This window comes from Cavia porcellus, unplaced genomic scaffold (genome assembly GCF_034190915.1).
Source record: "Cavia porcellus strain 051 isolate PalLab524CR breed Dunkin Hartley unplaced genomic scaffold, mCavPor4.1 scaffold_6, whole genome shotgun sequence".
In the NCBI taxonomy this organism is placed as follows: domain Eukaryota; kingdom Metazoa; phylum Chordata; class Mammalia; order Rodentia; family Caviidae; genus Cavia; species Cavia porcellus.
In genome coordinates, this window is record NW_026947489.1 from 9,367,219 (window position 1) to 9,393,886 (window position 26,668).

At 40.2% G+C, this 26,668-nt stretch overlaps 1 protein-coding gene across 2 annotated transcripts in view; it reads right to left on the reverse strand.

The window, feature by feature from the left end:
* Positions 1-270: 270 nt before the first annotated feature.
* The window catches only part of Asb7 (ankyrin repeat and SOCS box containing 7), a 39,381-nt gene continuing 12,983 nt past the window's right edge, over positions 271-26,668 (reverse strand). For both annotated transcript variants that reach the window (XM_003475275.5, XM_063249923.1), the window contains 2 exons: positions 17,600-18,205; positions 271-3,572 (listed from right to left, as the gene is read on the reverse strand). In XM_003475275.5, the coding sequence (XP_003475323.1) occupies positions 3,433-3,572; positions 17,600-18,205 (746 nt within the window). In that variant the 3' untranslated portion in view covers positions 271-3,432. The remainder of the gene's footprint in view (positions 3,573-17,599; positions 18,206-26,668) is intronic.

Here is a 26,668-nt window from a genome sequence, read left to right on the forward strand (position 1 = left end):
ATGAGGGACGTAATAAACATGAACCAGACTCCACAGAGTCTGGTGCTGGTTAGCACTTGCAGAATGTACGTTTAAAAATATTCCTAAATAAAAAATAGCACATCCAATGTTGACATAAGGTGATACTGTTATCTGTATCACATCCTTACCCATTTCCTAGCGAGCCAAAACTGTTGATGAAGGATATGTTTTGTTTCTTTTCACCAAATAGCTGGAAATATTTTTTAAAAATTAAGGCAGACTAGAAATAAGATGCGATTCAAACATATCTTTTAAATCAGATTTGTTTTTTTTTAATTCAAATTGACCAAAGCAAAATTTACATTACAAAGGAAAAACAAAAATACATTATGATATAACACACTGGGAGTTACAAGAAGCTAAATTTGTGGGCAAAGGGCCTTATCCCAATCACATCCTGGGCTAACGAGCCATTCTGCAGGGAAGTTAGAATCTCAGTATGGTCCACTCTGGTGATTGCACTCTATGTTCTTGTCTCTCAGGGCGTGCATCTGACAAGCCATGCTAGATCCCTCGTGCTCCAGATGTGCGCTCGTGCGCTGCCAGAACACTGAATCCTCTAGCGGAAATGCTGTTCCAAGCATGACCGATGATGAATTAGAAAATAAACGTTAAGTCCTCCGAACTAACAAGCATGGGTTATTCTGTAGTAAATAGTTTAGAAAATATGGGAATTAAATAATCTAAAAAACACTCTTACTCTGCTGTACATTTATAAACACAAATATTTACAAAAAAAGAGACTTGTTTTCAAAAGATGAGGTTTGCAGTTCATTAATGATCATAATCTTTTATAAGCTGGTTTCTTTGGTGTACTTGCCAAATATATTTTTATAAAGATTTAGCAATAGTCTTAAACGATAAATTTGAAAAGAAACACAAGAATCAGTGACAAATTTGAGAATACGCTGAACATTTTAGTTAAGAGTCTGGAAAAGCCAATTAGTTGATTTTTTGAAAATATCTAGTCCTCCTACTCATCTTGTGGCCATGGAATGCTTCTCTGCCAATCAAATTCAAGTGCTTTTCACTGCTATATTCCCATATTAAAACTATGAGGCATTTTAGTTATTGTTAAATACGATATGTGATTGGGTTTTTATTAACAAACATAAAACACTCTTTTTAAGCTTCCAGATAAATCAAACCTCAAAAAATAAATAATGGAATTATATACTTCTTCATTAAATAGAAATTTCAATTCCAGGAAGAGCTCTCATAATTTTTTTTTTTTCTCTGAAGTCACAGCAGCAACACAGAACAAAGAATTTACCTTATTCTGAACTTTGTACTTGGAATTCCCTGACTCAAATTCAGTGGCTAACTTAGTTTGGAAACCTGTGAATGGTTGGAACGAGAATGTCATTTTAAACTAACTGAATCAATACACACACACACACACACACACACACACACACACACGTGGAAGGAAGTCCTGTGCAAACGGAACATTAACATCACTGCTCAGATGCAGGAGCCCAGGCCTCTCCCGCTTCCTCAGCTCCCGGGCGGCCTGGGGTTTCAGAAGGAACGCTCAGTTCATTTCCAGACAGACGACAACGCTGTTAAGGCACCTCACCCCTGGGCTGGGTAGCAAAGGACAAGAAACACAGTGTAGCAACTGCCTTCCTAGGGACTCCCCTGGAGACACAGTCACAAGGAAAAGGTGGACTACCGGTCCCTAGCCACTGGGCTCCAGCGACAGTCAGGGTGCCCACGGCTCTGGCCGCCTGGGAGGAGTCAATGGCCACACCAGCAACTCCCTGAATAATCCTTTTTGTCTGTAGTTGTCCAATGGTCAGGAACCTGCACGCGGCCCAGATACAGGCAGATCAGATACCGTAACGCCAGGGCTACTCTGGCAGCAAGCACAAACTTGGTGCTGAACATTCAGCACTGCCAGCTCTGGGAAAGGTAAGGCCAGAGCAGACTCCTAACTCTGCTTAGTTATACTTCTAGGGAAAAGGTTCTTATACTTTATGACTTAAAACTAGAAATTCAGACAAGAAAAGCCCTTCATCTTGTAAACTTCAGTTAACAAATTTATTAACAGCAAGTAAATATTATGAAGTTTCCCAAAGCACAAAGAATGATTCTGGGACATTTAAAAAGGTTCTTCTGAAACTCACATAATGATGAATGAAGCAGAGAACTCCTTCCCAAGGGCATCATCCCAGACGCCTAGAGCCTCTGGGACCTTTTCCACTGTTAATCATATCCATGCTTATGCTGCACACATATGCCCCAGCTACCCAGAGAACAAACAACCGTTCTTAAAAGCTTCACTGTACATAACTTTAAAGTAGCAGGAAATGTTCAATTAGCATATTAGGAATTAGCCAGACTTACAAATGTGCACCCATTTAGAGATTTACCCTTAAAATATTTTAATTAAAAACCAGGAAGAAAAATACCCCCAATTTAACCATTAAAGCCAAATGGCTTAACAGTAGTTTGGGCTATTTTTAGGGGATATTCTTTCACCAGGATATAAAATTCGCAAAAGTGAAATTAAAAAAGTAAAGCTTAAAATGGAATTGCAACCAACATATTACAGGTATGCAGTGAAGATTAAAGAGGCGGCCCCATTTTCACAGGCATGTCAACGCCAGCTGTGGAATGACGGACGACGGAGTAAATAATGGCTAGAATACACCAGAAGAAGTATTGCACTAGAGGTGCTGTTTTAAAAACAGAATATACTGGCTTTATACAGTTATTTTCTTTCCCATTTTTTTTTTTAAAGCACAATTCAACTACAGACAAAAGCTGAGACGGTGTCTCAGGGTAGTGTCCTACAGTTGTTTAAAAAAGAAAAAACAACTAAGTTAAAAACAAGAGCACACCCAAAGGAAAGTGGAGGTACTGAATTTCTATCTCTGAAAGTTACATTAATTAAGAAAAAAAGAACAGTTTGAAATAACCAATTTGTATTCATTGCAAGTAAACGAGGTGCCAGCACTTTAGATCCCTTCTTAGGCATTTTCCAATATAACCCAGGACACCTCCTGGGTGAAACTTGACCTTCGAACCATAGTAAGTGTTCTGCTGATTTCTAGTACCATGTCATCAATGAAACTATAAATTTGGAAAGGGTAAATTCTTTACTCCGAACTTGCTTGTGTCATTTAAGAAAAACAATTTTGCTAAATGCAGTATTGTATAGAAAGCTTGGACCTTTTAAACTTGGACCAAGAAACCAAATTAAGACCTTCAAGCATGTGGTGTGTGTTTATATATATAAAAAATCCCTCCCCTACAATGAAAACCAACCAAACAAACAAAAAACCTAAAAGTGTATACCTGCTTTCTGACTTCATAGCAAATCAGAAATTGCATAGGATATACTTTGTGCAAGGCAAAAAGCCTTTTTAAGTATCTGGAATATAACTTGCTCCGAGTCCTGGTATATCAGATATCATCAAATTTGTGTTTTAAGTAGTCTTTCATGACCTTGGCAATTGGTAGTTCATCAAGTAGCTTTAGATTTTGAAGGCCTATACATTGTCGAATTTTAATTCGGCACAGGTCCTGCAAGTTTCTGGGCTGTCCTAAAAAGAAAAAAAGAAAACGTTATAAAGCTAACAAGCATATTTAAAGCAGGCTTTGAGGTGTTAAAACAACCTTTCACCATCAAGTGCTCTTTATGGACCACATGCAAAGGACACATAGTACCCTCAGTAGCTCTGCGTGACCTCTCAGTTGGGTCCTTTCCACAACTCTCCATAACGGCAGACATCCCACCTCCACTTTACAAGGAAGGATGCTCAGTATCAGAGACTAAATGCAGGGTTCGATGTGTCAGACAAACAATGAAGTCTTACTTTGAGACTCCAATCAGTTCTTGTGATGCTAAGCTTGATATTCTTTCCATTCCAAGTCAGAATTCTGGTCTTGTCCTGGAGAGGCCTCTGCTATGCAGGTGAGCCTCTGCGGGCCAATCATTTTTCAGGGCCTCAGTTTCTCCATCTGAAAAGCACGGACTGCACAAGATACTCTACTGTGTGTCATTTCAGTGCCGCATCTGGGATGCTACAGCCTCAACACCTACTATCATAGTTTTAGTGAAGCTTTCCAAACAACACCTGGCCATCTGTTTACCATCACTCTGGACAGAGGAGATCCCTGGTTGTGAGGGGGAGGAGGGCTGAGAGGGTCAGAGGCAGGGACTGTGAGACAGCACCGCAGAAGAGTCTGATGCTTCTGCTTCCAGCCTCAAGGCCTGACCACCTGCTACCGAGCCCTCCTACTGGTCAACTCAAGTGAAAAATAATAAAGTCCCTTTTTTTTTCATTTTCAAATACTTTGCTTTACATCAAAACGATACAGAGAGCCACAAACACAACCAAAAAGTCTTCAACAGTGCTTCAACAGTATTTGGATTCACAGACATTGTGCACTTCTAGTAAATGCTGACAATAACAGAAACTAACATGTTAAATGCTCACAGTGTGCCACGCACTGTTGTCAGCTCTTGACATACATTAACTCCTTTAATCCTTTTATGACGGAAGTACTTTGATCAAGATCCCCATTTCAATAACAGCCTCAGAGAGATTAAGTAACATGCTCAAAGCAAAGTGGATGCTGTATTTCAGTGGCTGTAAGGTCTCAAAAATCTCTCTACACTTTTACAACTGATTGAGGACCCAGAAGAACTTTGATGTGGGCTATGGCTAGATAATTGCATATCAGAAATTCATATAATAAATTAAAACAGAGATTTATATTCATGTAGAATAAAAACAGACTCATTACATGTGCAAACGGTAACATTTTCTTTGTGGGTTTTTTGGGAACATGTATTTTTTATAAATACATGTTCCCAAAAAACCCACAAAGAAATGGTGAGAAGAGTGGTATTCTTTCACACTTTTGCAATTCTTTTAAAATCACAGCTAGCTAAATCATAGCTGAATTTTCATATATGCTGCTACATTCAGTCTGAAAAGGTAAATTACATCATCCAGCCTCTGGAAAACTCCACATCAAGGGATGTGAAAAGGACAAATGTCTCAGTATTACTGTAAGAATCATTTTGAGTTCATGCACACCACGAAAGGGGACACACAGGTTTCCCAAGCATATATGGAGATGGCTGCTGATTTGTGTGCTTTGTCCTTTGCTTGAAATGTGCTTGTTCATAAAAACGAGTTTAAAGTTTAAACTCTGTTTAAAAACTGTTTAAAGTTACATGACCATTCCTTGGAAATGCCAGTCAGCTATGTGTGCAGAGGGATCTGTGCAGTGGATGTGACACACACACACACACTCTTGCATAAGCTTATGTCCCCTCTATCTTTGGACCTCTGCCAAGACTTGGTGGGAAGACCACAAGGTCACACTCCCCAACAGACACTCCCAGAACTCCTTTCTTTTCCGATGCTTACCAATGCTAAGGTTGTGTTTCACATGCACACACTTAGTGCTCACATATTAGTGCCCGTTTTCCTCACTTCCTACAACATGTTCCTCAAGGGCAGAACCACTTGCTGACTTCATCTGCCAATGTAAACCCAACACCTGCCACGGAACTCGACAAATATTAGTTGAGCAAATTAATACTTAATTGGCTTCTCTTAAAGTATAGTCAACTCATGCCTATGTCAACAGCAAGTCATTCCTAACTTGTTTTGAATTATTTTTTATTATCTGCTGGGATACCTTTAGGAAGGGAATAAATTATCATCATTTTTCAATAAATGCTCATTGTAATGTAACCCAGAATACAAATTAGAGATGAATGTTATTTTTTATTATCTTAATAGGTGGCATTGTAATCCCAAATACTGAGTTTAGTTATCCAAGTATTGTAATCTTACTTTTCTTTATAATCCAAACGTTATATTTATAATACCATTGAGACGTTACTGGAATCCCAGCAAGTTAATTTTAATCTACCACCACCAATGCAACCCACGAAGACAGTAAAAAAACCAAGACATATTCCAAGTTTAGGGCAACCAAGGGGACCTAAATCCAATCCCCATGAGGATGTGCAGACAAAGGCCTTGATCCTAGGCCTCTCCCAGAATTTATTATCTAGTTTTTTTTTTTTTTTTGTCTTTTTCCTTTTTTTTTTATTGGTACCAGGGATCGAACTCATGACTGCCGGCTTGCAAGGCAGGCGCTTATGCCGCTGAGCTAAATCCCGAGCCCCAGAATTTATTATCTTGTGAAGAAGGGGGGTGGCTCAGGGATGAGTGACAGTGAGGATGGCGGGAATTATGTGAGTAACTTGAGCTGGCTGGCCAGGTGGGAGAAGGGTATCTCTGTAAATTGCAGAGACAAGGATATGCAGAAAGAACAATTCACATAATCTAATTAGGACAGCAACTGAATTGTTTTGGGAGGCTGTTGCTTTGGTTTTTGATATGTAAATTATTGTTCCTTCCTTTTCTGTTAATTGGTTCTAAATACCCTGTAATACTTTTACCCTCTTGAATGGTTTTACACTGTCTTGTTATGTTTGATGCTATAGTATAGGAAGGCATACTCAAATATTTCAAGGAAGGAGACACTATGGTAACTACTGTTATGTCGGGTTATCCTGTGGTGAACCACTATGTTGCTTAAATTGTTCTGTTCTGACCTGTGTTGTTATGTCCTCTTTCATCTTAATCTCCCCCCTTTATATATATATATATATATATATATATATATATATTTTTTTTTTTTTTTTTTAATTAAAAAAACACCTTTTGTGCCCTGGGGAGTCACAGCCTCTTTACCTTGAGGCTCCTACCCAGTTGACATTACCAGAGCTATTAGCTCTAACATCCTGCTGTGCTCATATCCTTTACACCCTTTATGGAGAAGCTATTCGGAAAACCCTATTCCAAGAGACAGGATTGTCAGTTGGCTTTAGAGATTACATACCAGTTCCTGGGCTAGCCCTATTTACAATGTTTAGAGCCAATTGAAGAGAGAAGGAAATACCATAGCCAGCTCTCCACATAACAGTATAATAAAATAAGTCTCCAAATAATCAAGGTCGCAGTAATTGTTTTGCATTCAAGGAGAGTCACTAGAGTTGTCTCCCACAGATGGCAGGTTCTTTTAAAGTATAATTTCAATGAAACAAACTACCACATTACATTCAGGCAAAAACCAGAAGAGATTAAAGTTGACATATATTAGGATTTAAATGAAAACATTATCAACAATATGCTAAAAACTAAATTAATAGAATTTGCATAGCTAAGATAAGATAAAAGGGATTGAGACAGGGCATATACTGGGGGATCTTCTGATAGTTGTGTTTTGTGGCAGACAGTTGCTCACCAGAGGACTATAGTATTTCCTGTCCCTCTTGCTTTTGGCAGTGTGGCTGGATATTCCTCACTAAATGACTGGGAAAGGTAACTGGTGAGGACGGCAGTAACTCCAACCTCATCATACTAATACTCTCATCATCAGTATTCAGTGACTTCTCATGTCATTTAATGGTTTAAAGCCTTAGTCAATCACTTTACTTCTGAGCTCTCTACTGCCTTCTGGAGCATCTAGCCTGGGGCCTCTCCCCTTGCAAAACGACTCATTCACGCAGGTGGCTGGGGAGTCTGTAATAGCAGTTGGCTGGCAGCTCCACCAGGACTGTCAAGGCTGAGATAATACTGGAACTACTTCACTCAATGGACACTCGGGGCCTAAACAGATTGCAACATTTTGCTCAAGTTACTACTGATTTTTCTTTCACTGCAGTGTCCTGAGATATCCAGTAATACTGAGAGAGAATGGTATGTTCTAAAGATTCCTTGGCCACGTGCATCCTGTCTGCACAATTACCTGTCATGATAGGGACATGGCACAGTGGACAAAAGCCTCGAGCCTGTAACCACACTCCGTGGGTCTGGCTCCTGGCCCCGGACCCTATCACCTACACTCTACATGATCTTGGGAAAAGTATGTGGTCTCCTGCCTCAGTTTCCTCATCACAATAGCATCCACCTCAAAACCTTTACAAGGCTTAACAAAGCCTAATTTTGGTAAAGTGCTGAGAATAATACCAAATACACAGAAATACCTGGTAAGTAAATTTTAACATGTTAATTTTTAAATACTTGTAGATAATGTTTGCTGCTCCTCCCCGCCCCCCCCAGTACTGGGGACTGGACTTAAGGCCTTTACACTGATGTATACCCCCGCCCTTTTCTTATTTCTTATTTTGAGACAGTGATGAAATAGGTCACTAAGTTGCCCAGGTTGGCTCAAACTTGTAAGGCTCTTTCCTCAGCCTACCAGAGTGCTAAGATTACACGTGCCACACACCAGCAATGTTTGCTTCTTGCGCCCAGAAAAGCAGAAAGTTCCTTCCCTGGAAGGTAAAATATTCATCTTCCTGATGCTAAGAGAGAAAGAAAACTAACCAATGGCAGAACAGAGAAGAGGCAAGTGGTAATCCATTACTGGGAAACAGTCCTGGGCAAGTTGATGGAAATTCCATTTTAGAAATTACCACATGACTTGCATCAGGCAGAGATGTGAGGACTCTTAACTTCATAAAAAGATGTGCACTAATGAATAGAGGAGTATAATTATAGGGTCTCCCTTTATGTAAAGAATATTAACACCTCTTGCCATATATCAGCATTGTTGAATCAACAGCAGGCTAAATGACGAAGAGCTGTAAGACTACTCATTGTAATTACTATTATTCTTAAGACTGTAACAGGAGTTGGCTTTTCTCAGGAATAGCAGATTATGGTTAAAAGAGTGTCTTGTCAACAGGTCTCTTGAGAGTACTTAACTGAATGCCCACTACGTACTGGATAGCGTACTGTCTCAAAGATAAAAGAGGCATGGGAAGAGGAGGAGGAAAAAGCAGAGGAAGAGAAAGAATGAAGGGAACAGAAGCAGAAGAATTAAGACCAACACTTTACTAGGCATCTTAGAAAATTAGTTCCTGCCCTGCCCCTGGATTATAGCAGGAGAAATGTAAGGAACATGTCCCCAAAGGGTGTGATGTTAGAAATAATAAACACTTTGGGGGTGCAGAAAAGTTACAGGGAATTCAGCCTAATGAACTACAATGGAATTACATAACAGTTCAAAGCATTATTAGTCTTTCCATTCTGTAAGAGGCCCATCATTAGTCATAATGCAGCTGGTATAAAACATGAAATCAGGCTTTAAAGGGTCCAGTTTAGTATAAGTTACAAAACCAGTGATAGCTGCATAATTTAGAAAATTAAATATGTGACACCACCACCCTTTCACACTGCCATTACCACATTTATCATAGGACAAATTTATTTATTTGGATAAAAATATCCGGAGGCATAAAGTTAAACAGAGAGGGAAAACATTGTTAAACAGCCAAAGTGAACAAGATGGGTGTTTAGGGCAGAGGAAGCTGAAGGTGGAGGACAGTGTGTGAAGAAATAAAGACTCGGCCTCCTTGAGATCAAGCCCAATCTGACCGATGCTCCTGCAAGAACCTCTCCATCGGCGGTGATCATGCGGAATGGTCCCCCATGTCTCGTTGCTTTTTCTTGGCTTCCCATCTTAAAATACTACAGACATGTTATGTGCCTTTGCTCTTCCCTCTGAACTCCGTTCACTGAGACTCAGTATAAAATATGCTAAACAAATCTTATTCACAGGACCACACACAGTTTCTAGCTTTCCTTAATATGAAAATATTTTGTTTAGAATCTGAATGTATATAATAGCAATGTTCAGACATTTGTCTACTGTTCTTTCTTTTTCATTGGCAAGTGAGCTTTAACCTAGATTTTCCATTTGTACAAAACAAAACTATAGAGGGCTTAGAAAGGAAGGATAAGAAATTTGTAGATGTCAACATTAAAAGTAGAAAGTCAAGTCAGGTACGCGGGTGCCTCTCTATAATTCTAGCATTTGGGAGGCTGAGGCAAGAGGATCGTAGGTTTAAGTCAGTCCTGGACAACTTAGTAAGCTCCTGTAAAAAACCAAACCAAACCAAACCATTTTCCTGGGGATATACCTCAGTGCGAAGAACTTACATTTAATCTCCACTACTGAAAAAACAAAACAAAAGATGTTATAAAACAAACACTATGGAAAAATGCAGAATCAAGTATTTTCTGTGTCAAAGAACCTTAAAATATGGCATAATTTGAATTTAACTGTAATATTTATTGGGGGGTAACGTGGAATTGAATTTAGGACCTACTGCTTGCCAGGTAGATGTCATAGCACTGAGCTAAATCCCCAGCCACTATTGTATTTATTTTTAAAAGTGAAGAGTGGCAAACCTGGCAAAACAAAACAAAGCAGAAAAAAAAAAAAAAAAAAAAAACCTCTCAAATTCATTCGAAAAATACACAAAAATTCTCTTCAAAGAGGATCCAAGATTTTTCTTAGTCCTTTTTAAAAAAAGTTCTTTTTGTTGCTGTTTATGCCGTGCTGGGGATTTAACCCAACACCGTTGTGCGTGCCGGTTAGTGCTGTGCTGCTGAACCACCCTGCCAGCCGTCAAGTTGTGTTGTTTAAATCTGAAATCTTGTTTTCAGAATTTTACTTCTGCAAACATAGTACTTTTGTTTTAGCAAAAGATAGTACTTAACTATGGCTGAAATCTAAACAAAACATATTTCTGGTTACTGTGATATGTGTAAGACAGTATTTTTAAACATCCGTGACTGATGTTCCAGCAAGCCACTAGCTGAAGTACTTGACAGCTGAAGTCCCCTGTGAGACAGTTACACAACTCGGTTCCCATCTACTTCATCTTTTTCCTTTAGAAAGGAATCAGTCAACTCCTTAAAGCACACAAGTCAAATTCCCACCCAGTCCTACCTTTCACACACACTAACGCACACGAATAGCTGCTTCCAGTCTTTGAATGGTGTCTTCTAAACACGGATCACTGCCTTATCTTTCCTCTTCTGCCCTAAGAATAATCTAGACTGGAGCATGCTCAGGGGATAAAAGGTGCTATGTGAAAGCAAACTACCCAAGTTAGCTACCAACACTAATAAAATAACAAACCAATACGTAATAAAAAAGCCAGCCTCTAGGATCCAAGGTGCTAGTCTGTCCAGCTGATGTGAATCAAGTCTATTTTACCTCACAGTACTGTAGAGCCATAATTTTGTAGGAAAACTTCAGGAATCACCTATCTGTACGGATCCCAGGAAGTAAATACGCTAGCATATGCCGGACCATTTCATCTGGTGCAACACGCTGGAGAGAAGGGACAGTTCAATACCTTCTCCGACGACTGTGAATCTTCTATCATATTCTATGAAAACTAGGAAAGTAGTAGTTTCTTAAAGGTTCATTGTAATAGAGTCTGAACCAAACTGATGAACTTCTGTATATCAAAATCTACTGGTCTATTTTATAGTTGGGATGTTTTTTTTAACTCTTATGTGATTCTGTACGATTGCAAGTTAGTCACTGGGAAAACATGGTTCATTAGGTTATGTGTATCTTGCAAATGTTGACCAATTTCATTAGCGGGCATCAAAAGCTTCTTTTGTTACTATCTCCACTGATTTTGGAAAAGTCTTTAACATACAAGTTTCAGGAGACGGCAGCACTTTTTGTTAAGGGTGCCTGCCGTGAGGCCTGCTGCTGGGTTCATGCCAGCGCTCCAGCAAGGTGCCCTCTCTTACCAAGCACAAATGGCATCACAGTAAAAAAGGCAAGTAACACTCTGAAATATGTTTGGACCTTAACATAGTCTTGAGGGCTCCTAGAAGTCCAGATTGTGAAATAGACAATTCTATGTAAATCCAGAAAAAAGAAAAAGATTTTTTCTTTTTAAATCACAAGCAATAGGAAATCATTGCCTTCAAAGTGGCTACTGGAAAGAATTTTCAAAAGGGATTTGGAAGACTATGGTCCAATTTCCCTCTTTCTGAGAAGAGGAAACAGATCCACTGGGCAGAAGATGAGGAGTAAACAGTTTGCCCAAGACGTTAGGCGGGTTAGATGCGACCCTCTTAGGCACTGTCTCCAGCATCCTTCCCTGCTGATTTAACAGCAATTCTTTATTTTTTTATGTTTTTAATTTATTTTTTAATAGCAGTTCTAACACAGGCACAGCTGAGGGAGTGTGGGATGACTACGGCAGACATGTGCGTGTACTCCCTGTGGTCAAAACATTACTCAGCTCAAAGGATCTTGGACAGGACGTGCTTCCCACATTTTAAGTAAAAATGATAAAATGAAATAGACTTCTATTTTCTGCCCTAACATGTAAAGAAATTTCCATCTTTAAAGAAGAACAACATGAATACACTCAAACTCAACACCTTTTCTTGGGTCTGCTGGGAAATGAGGCTGCAAGGCAAACTCTTACCGAAAGCTCTGGAAGGGCCACAGGTGAGGTCTGCGCATCTGCAGCAGAGCCACCTCAGCCGGGGCTGCTGGGGACGTTAAATGGTGACATTTGTACATGGGTAAGCAGGAATGAGTGTATCGTGATCTCAGGGTGCCCTTGCTCATCTGAGGTTTCACTTCCAGGAACCCTCCAAAAGCCTCACCACAACAGCCTGCTCTCCAATGAAAGGACTTTGCCAGAGTCTTAGCCTAACGGACGTTTCTCTGATTTCAGCCCCCTCTAGCCTTCCTGTCTGACAACTAAGTTTTGAGAAAAAAATACCTAAGAAAGACTTGCAATGGTCACAGCCCTGAGACTGAAAGACTGAGCTTTGCTAGGAACACTGCGGATTGCTCACTAACACATCTGACCACTGCCCCAACAGTGCCCCAGGGCAGTGACGGTGGATTGAATCTGAACTGGCACAGACCCATCAGAGGCAGAGTACTTAAGAAAACAAAGTTAAACACATGGTGGAGTCAAAAACAAGGACACTGGAGGAATGCAAACATACTGGCACCTACAGTTGCAATAAACATCATACACACCCCAACTCCTAACCAGATTATGGGGGGCGTGGTGGTATATGCCTGCAATCCCAGCTACTAAAGAGGCTGAGACACAGGAGGATCTCAAGTTCAAGTCTGGCCCTGGCAATTTAGCCAGACTGTGTTGCCAAATAAACAGGGGTGGGAACATAGCTCATGATAGAATGCTTCCCTAGCTGCAAGATCCTGGGTTCAATCCCCAATATCACAAAAGAGAAAAGGGGAAAAGAAACTTACATTAAAGGTTTATTTACCTCAGTTCCTATTAACGTTTGTATCATGTCTAGTTTCAATAACAAATTCCAAGCCATGCTAAAAGGCATGATAAAATTCTACAGAGATAATCATCAGAGCAAGACTCTAATATGACATGGGGATGTTGCAATCACCAGCCAGAGAATTTTAAATAGCTATGATTATTAATTTAAAACTCATGAAAATGAGACAGTGACAGTAAAATCCTGACTAGTGCCCTAAGGAGGCTACAGCTCTACAGAGGTAGAGATTCCCAGACACAGTGCCGATATAAATGCCACTGGCACAGCGAGCATGGGGTGACCTCTAGACACCTCTGAAGCCACATCCCTACGTGACTGCCCGTCTTTGACTCTACTTTGCCTTCTGTATGAAAGAACTTCCTATGTAGGAAGCACACTGTGGGACCTTTTGCAAATAATCTTGCCAATCAAACATGGCAGCTGTCTCCTGTAAGGTGGCATCCTCTAGTGGGCACCTCCCACTTCACTGGCAGCTCTACTGTGAGGAGACTGTTTGGAAACCTTCCTCCAGCCTCCACAGTGTCTGTGTATGGAACTCTCAGCTTCCAGCGTTTTCTGTTCTGTCACTTGCAGGCGTGGCTGCCATCTTTTTGTGTAAGATTAAAAGTCCTTGCTAGCCACTGCTTGATGTCTGGCTTTTTTGGGGAATTTCCTTTTTTCTTTTTGGGACAGGGTTTCACTATGTAGTTCAGCCTGGCTTTGAACTCGCCATGCTGCTCCTGCCTTAGAGATTACAGGTATACATGACCGTGTCTGCCTTCTCTTTCTTAGACTGAGTAACTCTTTGCTTCATTAATTGACTAGGGAAGTTTACACTGTGGAGCAGGTGATGAGAAGGAGGGGGACCCCCCCCCCCACTAAATTACAACTCAATTTCTCATGGTGTATTTTATTATTTTAACCAGTAAAGCTCTCCTAATAGCCTTGTCCCTAAATCTTAAAATTGTACTCTATAACAATGTTTTCTTGTCCTTATGTGCATAAATGAGCCGTTTCTCTTCAGAACTGGGCAAACATTCCTATAGGTTCTGTATCCACTTCTAACTAGGGAACTGTAACCCCCTCCCACATGCCAGAACACCCAGGTCCTCCTGGCTGCTGGTAGCTTTGGTGTAAGCAAACACACCTTTGCTTAGTTTTTCCTGAGTACCCCTGCACAGCTCTGAGAAGAACTACCTACCTGAGCTTGTGCCCTAAGCACCCTGCTTGTCTCAGCCGAGTTCTGTTCCCAGCCCTGGCACAAGGGACGTTTTATCTCCTGGAGCCTCTGGCCACAAAGGACTGCCATGAGACTGTCTGTCCTCACATTAACTATCTGTCACCAGCCACACGCCTCCACTGCTGTCTGCCCTTTTGTTCATTTGCTCCACACCCCCTCCCATTTTCTTTTTGCAGAATAAGAAACTAAAAACAACAACTGATTTCTCATAAACACTGCTAACTAATCAGCAAGCTGCCGCTCCCTCTCCTCAGGAGGCTCTCCGCAGTCTAAGCAGAGCTCCCTGCTCCTGGATACAGAGAAGCTGTTCCTCCAGCTGCCAGTTCTCTGCAGGAGCCACCACGGTGCCCTCCAGTGTGGCAGGAGGTGGGAGTTCCCAAGTCTGTTGCGCAGCTCGGTCCGGGTGTGGGTGAATAATGACAGCAGCACCCTAGGGCCTCTCCCTCCACTCACTGCAAATATGGCACCAAAAAACATTATTAAGGAAGACACTACTTTATTACCAGGCCGGCTGAACTGCTGTTTTTATGCAATGTTTTAGGTAGAGTTTTTATGGCAATTTCTCCAAAAGGCTGAAGTTTTTAAATTCCAGATAGTTTTGGGGGTTTCTTCCAATTTAAATAATCTGCTTCTAGTCAAAAGGATGCAACAGATAGTAAGACGGCCTGAATGAAGATCACCACGCAGTACCTCTGCTGTCTTTATACTGGAGGGGTCTGAGTCCCCCCAGACCGGAAGCCAACAGCTTGTCGTCTGGAGCTCCGGTGAGCAGTGGCCTTAGGGGCCAGGAGAGCTCAGAGATCGGACTTGATGCTCTCTGAACTACCAGTCGCATAGTCACCCAGTGCTCACCAAGGACCTGCTGGGTGCAGGGCTCTGCTGTGTGTGCAGCAGAGATCTCACACATCCAGCTCGGCCTGCTGATGGTTCTACCTGCCCCTAATTTTAGGTACCTGCCCAGAAGTTCCAGGTAAAGCCGCACTTTTCCCCCACACAACCTTGACAGGGTTGAAAATAGCAGCTTAGGCAGAGTAAGCATCTATAAAGGATTCAGTCGGTGGGCTGGAAGCCAGTCCTTGCCAGGTTATCTACTCTCGGTTTATTAGTTACACATCTTATTTTGAAAAAGTTTACAAAGCATTTAAAATGTTCCAGGCACTGTGGTAAGTATGATATGAATATTAACTCGTTTAATCTTTATTACAAGCCTAAAGGGTAGATATTATCATTTTCCTAATTTTAAGAGGAAGACACTGAGGCTCTGTGAGGTTAGGTGACCTGCCCCAAATCACAGCTAACATGTGGTGGGAGTGAGGGCTGGAGCCTCAGCAGCTGGGCTCTATCGGTATCCTTAACCACCGAGCAAAACGTCTAACAAAGGACACTGAGGCGTTTAAGTACACACTTGCCTTTCCAAGGCACTACTTCAACCAAGACCTCCAGTCCAGAAATTCCAAGAATCATAACGAAAACAAAAGGCAACCAGTGACTGCAGAACCACATCTCTGGTTTCTGGTTACCTGTGTGACCTCCAAACACTTTCTGCAAGGAAACCTGTGCCAGAGAACCCCAGATATCTCTCCCAGGCAGGCAGGTCTATGCTGACCAAACAAGGCCATTAGCACTTATGGTCATTTAAATTTAAATTAATGACAAATAAAATTTAAAATTAATTCCCTCAGTGGCATTAGCCACATAACAAGTGCTCACCAGCCATGTGGGGCCCGCTGCTAGCATACTGCAGAGCACAGAGGTAACATGCTATCAAAATACCAAGTTCTGGTCTGCACCGAGTTTGACTGGAGTGTGATTTCTTTTTGTGATTTAATCTGAATACATCAGTGAGGATAACTTCATCTCCCTCTCATTATTATAAAAACAGAAAATTCAAATTACATTTCATTTAACCACAAAGCAAAAGCTGAATTTCGAGGGGCAGAGTGGACTATTTACTAGCAGGTCAAGTAAATCCCATGCCTGCTGGAACCTAGATCAAGATGTTAGTACGCCTTCTGCAAAACTGAAGGGTAAAGAAGGTTTAAAATGTACAATGGGAAGAAATTGGGAAAGAAATGGGAAGAAATTGTTCAAAAGGATAAAGAAACTAGGATGGGGGAGAGGGGAAAGGCAGGAAGGGAAAAGGGAAAAAAAGGAACTTAAGTTATAACACTAGTGTTTCTTAGCTCATTGAAAAGGTTCATGCTAGTATCAACTGGAAAATTTCCTATGCCTGTATCTTGTACACTAACTGCTTTAATGATGACAATACACAGTGTATTAACTACTGTTATTCTACTATGTTATAAAACTTTTTTTCCCCATAAAATTTTTAAAAGTCCTCCTGCAACAGCAAATGAAAATTTGAAATCGGTGAGGAAAAAGGCACTTGCTAGAAAGGACAGCAGATAGCAAAATCAACGTTGTTTATAGACTAGCTTTGAGTATTGGAAGTTAACCTCTGGGATGTGTTCCCAAGGGGTCACAAGATAGCTAAGCACGTGAGGACAGCTCAGTCCACACTAACTAATCTTTCTATCAGAAAACAACTCAGACACACGTGCTACAATGTAAGGCAGGTCCGGCACTTGCAGTGCTTCAAATAATTACAAAACAAAAACCTACACTCAAAACTGGTTGGGTAAGAAAGGGAGTCATGTGCCCCAGGGACAGGAGAGCCAAATTCCGCACTGACCCACTCATGACAAGTTCTTTCTAGTATCCTGAACGTCTATTATTAGGCTATCTGAACAAATAATATTGCCATTCTATTTCAGTGCCATTCTACTCCATGAAGCAGAAAAGTTATAAACAAAACATAAAAACCTTAGCCAGAAAGCACACACTCTAGAACATTCCCACATTTAAGGAATCTAAAATCTAAAATTCTCTAATGCCTTAACCTGAAGTCTATAGAATCCTAGGACAACTATTTTTTGACCAGTAGGAATTGCCTTTGCTACTATAAATCTTTGTTCACTTTGAAAATTTTCTTCTCTGTCTCCCCCCCATTTTTTCCTCTTACCCTTACTCTCTGTTCTATTGGTTTTAGTAACACAGTTGAATTTACAACCTTTAAACTTTTTTTTTGGTGAATATGCCATTACTTACCAAGTGGGACTTAAAGGAATGATAATGTGCAACCATTTTATGTTCTAAAACACCTTAAGCTCCTCATAAGAAAGAACAGATGCAAAAAAAAAAAAAAAATGGAATTACATACTTGTGACTTCTTGTAAGAAATCCAAACACGGTCGACTACTTCCAGAAATACTTATGGAGACAGCCAGCGGCGTCTGACCTTCATAGTTCCTTGTGTTCGTGTCCGCTCCATAGTTATACAACATCCGTGCGCACAGCACGTCATCTCGAAGGGCAGACAAGTGTAAAGGAGTCTGCCCGTCTTCTAAGCGCCCCAGGTTTGTGTCTGCCCCCCTCTGAAGGAACATCCGACAGTATGAGTGATTGCTTTTGATCACAGCGTAGCGCAACAGGAAACCGTTCTGAATGTCAATGTTGGCGTTGTGGTCCAGGAGGATTTTCACACAGCTTGACCTCTCTCGGATGATGGCGAGCTGAAGTGGCGTTGTACCTTTGTCGCTGAGGGGGTCGACCTCAGCCTTGAACTCTAGGAGGAGCCGGACGAATGAGTCCCTGCCATAGTGCGCGGCCACGTGGAGGGGAGTCCAGCCATCGTTGCTTTTCGCGTTAATAATGTCGCTCCTGTACTCAGATTCTAACATCAGGCGAGCGATCCGGGCCCGGCCATGCATGGCTGCGTAATGAAGAGCAGTGAAGCCTCCGATTAAGTCCTTTACCGTGGGATCAGCTGGAGTTAAAACCAAAACAAAAACATGAGCGGACTCCGAGACAAAACAAGGCACTCTACCAGGTGCAGCCTGCTAATTCTAGCTGATTCTCACACAAAATGGGAAAGGACTGCACTTTAGAAAGAACACCACGTACTTTCTTTCTCCCATTTAAATAAAGTCTTGTTGCAATGAAAAATAAATTTTAGCAGCACAAGCCTGAGTTAATGGAAAAAGACCAACAAAGTGTTTAAAAAGATGTGGAGTTCAGACCACCGCATCCCTTTCTTAGCTCATCTAACCAACTGCCTTTGGCTACTCAACTCTCATCTCTGCATTAATTCATGTTTTTCTTTTTTGAAACTGTTATTTTATTTTCCTCTTGTGCTTCTTGGTCTTAAAGAGAAGCATGGGTAGCAACATCTGCTGCTCTGAATTACACATGTACTGTGGTCTGAAGATCGCTGTCTTAGGATGCATTAGCAAAAAAAAGTTCCCTGTGGTCTGTAAAAATTCCACAGTGTACAAGATATATGTGAAGTGATCCTGATAAATGTTTTCATAAAATAAAACATGACTCTGAGTTCTTCATTTTTATATGGTATTGCAAGTTTACAAGAATTAAGCAACATACTATATGAAAAATTGGGAGGGAACTCAGCACTGCATAAACATTATTCTTTTAAGACAGTTTTCAAAGTATCTGCTAACCCCACCAATTTGGGGAGGAAGGATTTATCTGCTGTGACTCCATATTTTTGTTACTTGCCCGGCTTTGTCGTGAAGCCAAAGGTCAGCTTTCCGTAGCCTGCATCCCACTGGCATCCTGAGCAGTGGGCAGGGCAGCAACAAGAACCTCGGATGCCACCCTGCGCCTACCACTTCCTGGAAGCCAGCGGTTCAGTGGGACGCTGCACCGGTCAGACCTAACTACAGTAAGGAGGATAATGCTTTCTTTTTGTAAAAGGCATCCTTAATTTTTGGCTTGTTTATGAAAGAGAAAAAGATCAGCAGTGTTTCTCACACACAATGCACCTCCCAAGTTACACACTGTTTGGTAAAGTGTTATTTAGTTCTCCAACATACTATAACAGCTGGGTTCTCTTAGAAGACTTTATAAATCAGGAAACTGTATGTTAAAATATAAATAATATTGTGGGGCACGAAAATTTCAGTTAAGGAGTTATTAAGAAAAACTGCAAAGTAACATTTTAAGGAAAACATTATTTGAATTTCTAAAAATATTTAACATTAGTGCAAGTACCCAATTGCAGTATATTTATCTGTTTGGAGAAAGTGAGGGTGTTACTTTTGTGTTGGTCTTAACTAACGAAGTACAGGATACTAACTTACTATGTGACAAAAAAGCAGGCAAGAACATTTGAGCCTAGTATTTTGCTGCCATCTACTGGTACAGTGAGAACATGAACTGGTAATGGCTTCTGACATGAAGGTCAGCTCTCAGACCACTCAAGTCTGTTTCATATACAGTACCTCACTTACTGAAGCTGAGTTAGTGAAGACCGACATGCAATCTAAGTGATATCCTCCTATTCAAATGGAAAACACATCTTACTAAAACGTTGTTTCTAACTGCTACCTGGCCAAGCAACTGTCTCCAGACATTCCCTCTTGATTGGTGAACACAATTTAAGAATGTGTCATCTTTCCTCCCTCCCACCTGTCACGCGCCACAAGAGCCTGCAAAGGTGTCAGCCAACATCTCATACTTGTTCTACAATACAATTAAAATTGTTTTACATCAAATTGCACTTTTATTTTTTATTTTTTGTTTCTACTTCAGGGCTTTTTTTTAGGTCTACTTACATTTTGGGGCTAACTGAGCTAAGGAAAAACACAGATTAACACACACAGCAATGATCAGACTGGGTTTAGTAAAAATCATTCAAATAAAGTAACTGACCCGCACCCTGAGAACAAAGCAAGGATTGAAGAGCTGCAGGGTAACAACACATACATTGTACAGCTACTGGCCTCAATAAAGTAACAAAATGTGAGGTTTTAAGGCAGATGAAGATAGAAACAAAACTTGATTCAGGACTAATATTAGCCAATGCAATAAGATAAGAAAAAGATCACATTTACAATAGCATCAGAAACTATAAAATACCTACACAGAAATACAGTAAGAAATACATAAGGCATATGCAAAGTAAGCTTACTTCCTCTACGTCTGCTGCTCAAATCTTTTACCAAAAAGCCTTCCTTGAACACTGTCTAACACAGCAAACCACCAAGCTTGTTCCTTATTCCCCTCAGTAAACATCTTTCCCTAAGTGAGAACAATTTTAAATAAACTACAGCATAATCTCAATAAACCCATTTCAGCCTACTGAAAAACAGCAGTATACTTATAAGTGAACACAAAGGAACATTTTCTGTGTTGACTATCACTTTTTTTCTACCAATTTTACTGAGTTGAAATAAAATGTACTCATTTTAAGACTACTGATCATTTTTTTTTGTTTTGTTTTGTTTTGTTGTTATTGTTTCTTGGAACTGGGGATCAAACTCACGACCTCACACTTGCCAGACAGGCGCTATGCCACTGAGTTACACCCCTGGTGACATATAGTCAGATAACTGAAACCCACAGTCAAAGTGTAGAACATTCCCATCACCTCAAAAAAGTCCTCTAGGCCTCTTTAAAGTCAATTCCTTGCCCAGATGACGGACCCAGGCAAACCTCTGGTCAACAGAAATAGTTTTGCCTTTTCTGGAATTTCATATGAAAGGAATCATAATTTTTGTCTTTGGCTTATTTCATACACCATATTTTTGAAATTCATCCATGTCATTGTGTGCTTCAACAATTAAATCCTTTGCAATGAATACTATTCTATAATATCTTACCCATTTGTGAGCCTAGGGACATTTGGGTTCTTTCTAATTTGAAGCCAGTTAAATGATGCTACTGTGACTGCTGATGTGTAAATGTGTGTATAGATATGTATTTTCATTTCAATTGAGTAGACACATAGGAGAGAATTTCCGATCATATGTTAAATGTACACTTTATAAAAGTCTGCCATTAGTTTCTAGTGGAAACAGCAGTTACATTTGTTGCAGGGATACATCAAATTTCCAGTTATTCCACACTGTGGCAGCATGAAATCACGGTGTATTGTACTTTTATTATGTAACAGTTTGTGTTTTTCATCATTTTTAAAAATAGCATATTTCAATCATTTCTTTAATAGTTTATTATTGTGTGTGTCCTTTAAAAAAATCTTTGCCTACTATAATGTTACAAAGATGTTCAAGTTTCTTCTGGAAATTTTGCAATTTTAAGCTTAGGTCAGTGATCTACTTAATTTTTGGGTGTGGTGTAAGGCAAGGTCAAGGTTCACTGTTTTCCATATAGTTATCTGTTTGTTACAGAAGGACTTATTAAAAAGACTTTTTCCCCAGAGATTTACCCTGGTCCCTTTGCTGAAAATCAATTTACCACTTCACAGTAGGTCTATTTCTGAACTGTTTCATTAACCTAAAAGCCTCTCCACATACCAATAGTAGACTGTTTTAACATTGTACCCTCATAGTGAATTTTGATGGCAGGTAGTATAATCCTCCAACTTCGGTTAGAATTATTCTGAATAACACATTCTAGAATCAACTTGTCTGCTTCTTCAAATGAGCCTGCTAGAACTTGATTGGAACTCTTCTGCTATGAAAGATGGCAATATCCCACCAAAGGTTCCGAACAATAAGGATTCTTCCAAACAATGCACACGGAGCATTTCTTCATTTATTTAGGTATTCTTTAATCTCCCTCCCAATGTTTCAGAATATAGACCGTGTACGTATCTCATTACATTTTCGAGTATTTTAAATTTTGTTACGAGTTGAAACTTCATTTTCAACGTGTTTATCACTGAAAGAAGTTAAATTAAGTTTTATAACATTGACCTGTAATCTAAATTCAGTTCTTATTTCTAGTAATTTTAGTGGATTTGTTATAAATTTTTATATATAAAATTATATTCTCTTCTATTAAAGACAACTGTACCTCCATCTTTCTGATTTATTTACTGCTTTTCTCTTAGTCTAATGGATAAAACCTACAGTAAAACTTTGAATAAAAATGGTGAAACCAAGTATCTTTCCTTTATTTCTGATTTCAGAGGGAAAGTATTCAGCATTTCACTATTGAATACAAAGTAAGCTGTCACTTTTCATGGATGACCTTCCCTAGGTTTAGAAATTATCTTCAGTATTTATCAGGGATGGGTTGCATAATTTAGTCAGATGCAATTTCTACATTTATTGGAATGTTCATTTGGTATCTTCTATTCTCTTATGATAAATTAGTCACCCTACTGATGTGCACATGTGAAACAAACCCTGAATTCCTGAGAGAAATAATACTTCCCCATAATATAGTATCTTTTTTTATACACTGATAGATTTCATTTTGCTCATATTTTGTGAACAATTTTTGTTTCTGTTGCCATGACAGTCACTGGTCTGTAACTTTGTTTTCTGCCATTGTAATTAAGCAGGCAATTGGAAAGTGGTACCTCCTCTGCTTTCTTAAAGAGTCTGGTAAAGGATTATTATTTGTTCCTTTAATAATTAAAATAGTTCAACAAAATAGCCAGCTGGGCCTAACACTGTGTATGGATAGTTTTTTTTTTATCTTTTTTTCGGTACCAGGGATCGAACTCACGACCGCCTGCTTGCAAGGCAGGCACTTACGTGCTGAGCTAAATCCGCAGCCGTGTATGGATAGTTTTAATTATGAACTGAATTTCTTAAATCACATATGGGTATTACATTATTCTGTTTTACCCTTGGGACAGTTTTGGCAATTTGCACCCTTTAAGGATTCTGTTTCTTTTAAATGGCATAAAGGTGCTCAGTATAGTCCTTATCTTTTTGATATCTACAAGATCTGTAATGATATCTCTTTTCTACCTTGAAATTGGTTATACTTTTTCTCTTGTTTTCCTCATCGGTCTAGCTAATGACTTACTAATTTAATAAATCTAGAACCCGTTTTTGGTCTTCAGTTCTGCCAGGTTTTTCAGTTATATGCCCAGTTTCAATTACAAGGATTACTGTTTTCCTCCTTATTTCATTTCTGTTTTGACTTTGGGGTTAGTAGTAGAAACTACTTCAAGATAGTCTCCTCTCCGTTCCCTCTTCTGTGCTTTACTATTGTTGTACTTACTAACAGTTTATATATTATAAACCCAACAACAGTTTCATAAGCCTCGATTTTATATTCGAGATGAAATAAACAAAAAAATACATTATTTGTGTAGGACCACTCAAAGTGTAAAACACTGCATTTCCTAAACACAAATCTCAAAGCAGTGATAGGCTTTTGGTTTTCTATGCATTTTTGAAAAAAATTGTATGTAATTGCAAACATACTCTAACTAATTAACCCCTTGTTTATATTTCAGCATCAAGTATACTTCCATTTTTTTCAGTTATGTTGAAGGAGGATAATGTTTTCATATGGAAAATATTTCCTGCTTTTAAGATTATGTCCTAGGTATGAACTGGTAGAATTTAATTTAGTTATTGACTTAAATTGTAATAATCTGGAAGTACTTATTGGGCAAAGACATCTGCAATTTTTAAGGCTCTAATACTATCGAAGGGTTCTCAGGAAGTCTCATCAGGGTATTTGCTTCACTGTATTTGCGATCATCCACATTTTGAAATGCAAAAAATAGTTTTTCTGTGGGTATCTTTGATTGCTCCCTGATCTCTCACACTCACCTTCACGTTTCACCAAGAAGACTTTACTTATTTTATTATGAGGGGACAAGGGCTGCTTTTTTCCAGTTGCTCTGGGGATTTGCTCTATATTCTTAACCTCTAGAACTTTAATGTCCTCAAAGCCAATTTACAAAAAAGCACCAACTGGAGATAAATAAATGCACTAAGATTCGATCTCTTCACATTATCTTCTTGAATTGCCTAACATGGTCTTGGGATATTTTTGAATATTCAAAACTGCAAAGTGAAGACAATAATGGGTTTCTATAGCTCCTCCCCTTGTAATAGACTACTTCCTTTAGTTGGAATGTACAGAGCTTCCCCATGCGATGGATGGCGTAGGCTTAGGCTGAACCAGTCTTGAACCCCACCCCCTGCCCTTTGGAATGCCGACAGTGCCACTCAGCCAATCAAACTTGCTCCTTGTCTCAACAGAACTGGGTCTTTCTCCCATCACAGCGCTGAGCAGTGCTCTACCAGGCTCCATCCTCTGGTCAGATCGCTCTCTCTTTCACCCAGGGCAGCCCCATCAGTGGTTTCACTAGGTAGGTGCATGGATTCAAAACTGCTAACTTTGATCCTTTTAGATACTTCACATAAACACTTTCTAGTTATGTGAGTGGCTTGTATTAAATGCTGATATCCTGTATCAGCAGGATCTAACTTAGTGCATCTAACTTCCCCCTGCTCCTTCCAAATCACCAGCACTGCAATGAATGGCAGCTCTCTTCTCCAGTTCTCAGCCCAGAAACTTCAGTTACTCTTGATTTGTTGGACTCCCAGCTCCAGTGCCCCCTGTTCTACTTGCTGCATGTCTTAGACATGACTGGTAACGCTCACACATTGAGAATGTTCCTTGTATACAAATCTAATGCTCCCATTCCTCTCCATCAAATATTTTGAAGGCTCATCAATGTCTCTAGAAAAAAATGACAGGATGTCTCACTGTACACTCAACTTTTTTTCAGTTTCTAAAACCAAACAAGCTTGTTCTCTTCTTCAGCCCTTCTCAGTGTGCAGGGTATCTGGACTAACTCCACTGCTCCAAGCTCCCACTCCTGTCTGACACCTTTCTAGATCTCCACTCAAACTCTACTTCCTCCAGAAACTCTTCCCAGCCCCAACTCTGCCCCAGGAGACCTTACACATGGAACTGAACTTGCTCCAGCAGAACCGCTTGGTTTCCCTCCAGACAGTATAGAACCATGGTTAAAGAGCATGGTTTGAATCCAAGCTCCACTGCTACTCAGGTGAATAACCCTGGGCAAATCAGTCTTCTGTGGTTTACTTTTTCCAAGGTAAAATACCAGTAACTTATTAACTCCATATAATTATTAGAAAGAATTCGGCATACATAAAATGTTTGGTAAATTCTGGCTAAAAACCTACCTAGTCATTGAACTATGAAATGCCAGAAAGCTAGCCCCACATTTATTTCTCTATCTCCAGAGTCGGACAAATATTAGGTGCTCAGTAAGCACCTCCTGAATAAATATATGAATTAGGTAAATACTTACACGGGACCAAACGGCCTCCTCATCTGTCTGTGAGATCTGTTTCTCTTTACACCCCTCCCACACATACAGCAGGAGAAAAGGAAAAAAAGAGGGAAGAGGAAGAGAAAAACCAAAAACTCTTGGTTTCTTGTTAAGTTTTTCCTATGAATTTCCACCTATTCGACAATTTTTGAAGACACGTATGGTGAATTTGGGCAACTTTTTAATTCTACTCCTAGGCTGGCCCATTTTCAATCAGTATCTTTCAATAAAGGAAAAGATCAGTCTTATCTCTGAAAGGAGGAGACAATTATCTTGGAGAGCTGGTGTTAGTTTTCTATCTCATTGAAAATGAAACAGGTACAGGTTCTGCTCTCAAGAAGCTTCATACTAACTGCAGATACAGATGCTGAATAGAAAATTATAAAGTAATTCATTATGCTTGTGACAGGTACCATGACAAACAGGTACTATGGGGCAACAGAAGAGGAATGTAAGTGTCCCTTACAGGGACATTGTGAAGATCTGACTATGCCCGATGGAAAGATAAGGTTTTCCTTAGAAAGTTGCAGGTGAGATCTGAGATAGGTAGGCATGAGCAAGAGAGAGGGAGCACAGGAGTGACGCGCCCCGGGGGCTCAGACTGTGAGAAGGCAGAGGCGGGTGCTGCTCAAAGCTTTCCTGGGAGAGGAGAGGAGGCAGACTCTGTGTGCGGATCACAGGAAGGACTTGGGACAGTATCCAGGGGACATGGGAAAGCAACGATGGATTCCCAAATGGTGCATTTAAATTCCATTTCTCATGCACCATATTATTTGGAGACTGGCTTGCTGCAGGGGGACAGGACTAGATGTGGGGATAAAAAACACCAATCCAACACTTGTGGTAAAGAAAGAGGTTTCCTTGCTGAAGAATGGAGCGGTATCTTCAAGTGAAAACCTTTTATAGCTACTTAACAGGCAGGATCAATGAGACTTTGCAGTTGGCCACATCAGGGGAGGGGGGAAATGTTTGCATGATGGTTTCTAGATTTCTAGCATGACAATCATAAGCTGTGGTGCCACAGGGAGGGCAGCCACCTGGGCCGTGCTGCAACGTCTACAGTGCGAGGGTGGAGAGCGTGACCTGACATGGAGCACAACAATCTAGAGACCAGAAGCGGGACCACACTAAACGCTGACAGCCCTAAGCACCACGTGCAGCCATGGGGACGTGAGGGAGGGGAAGGAGAGC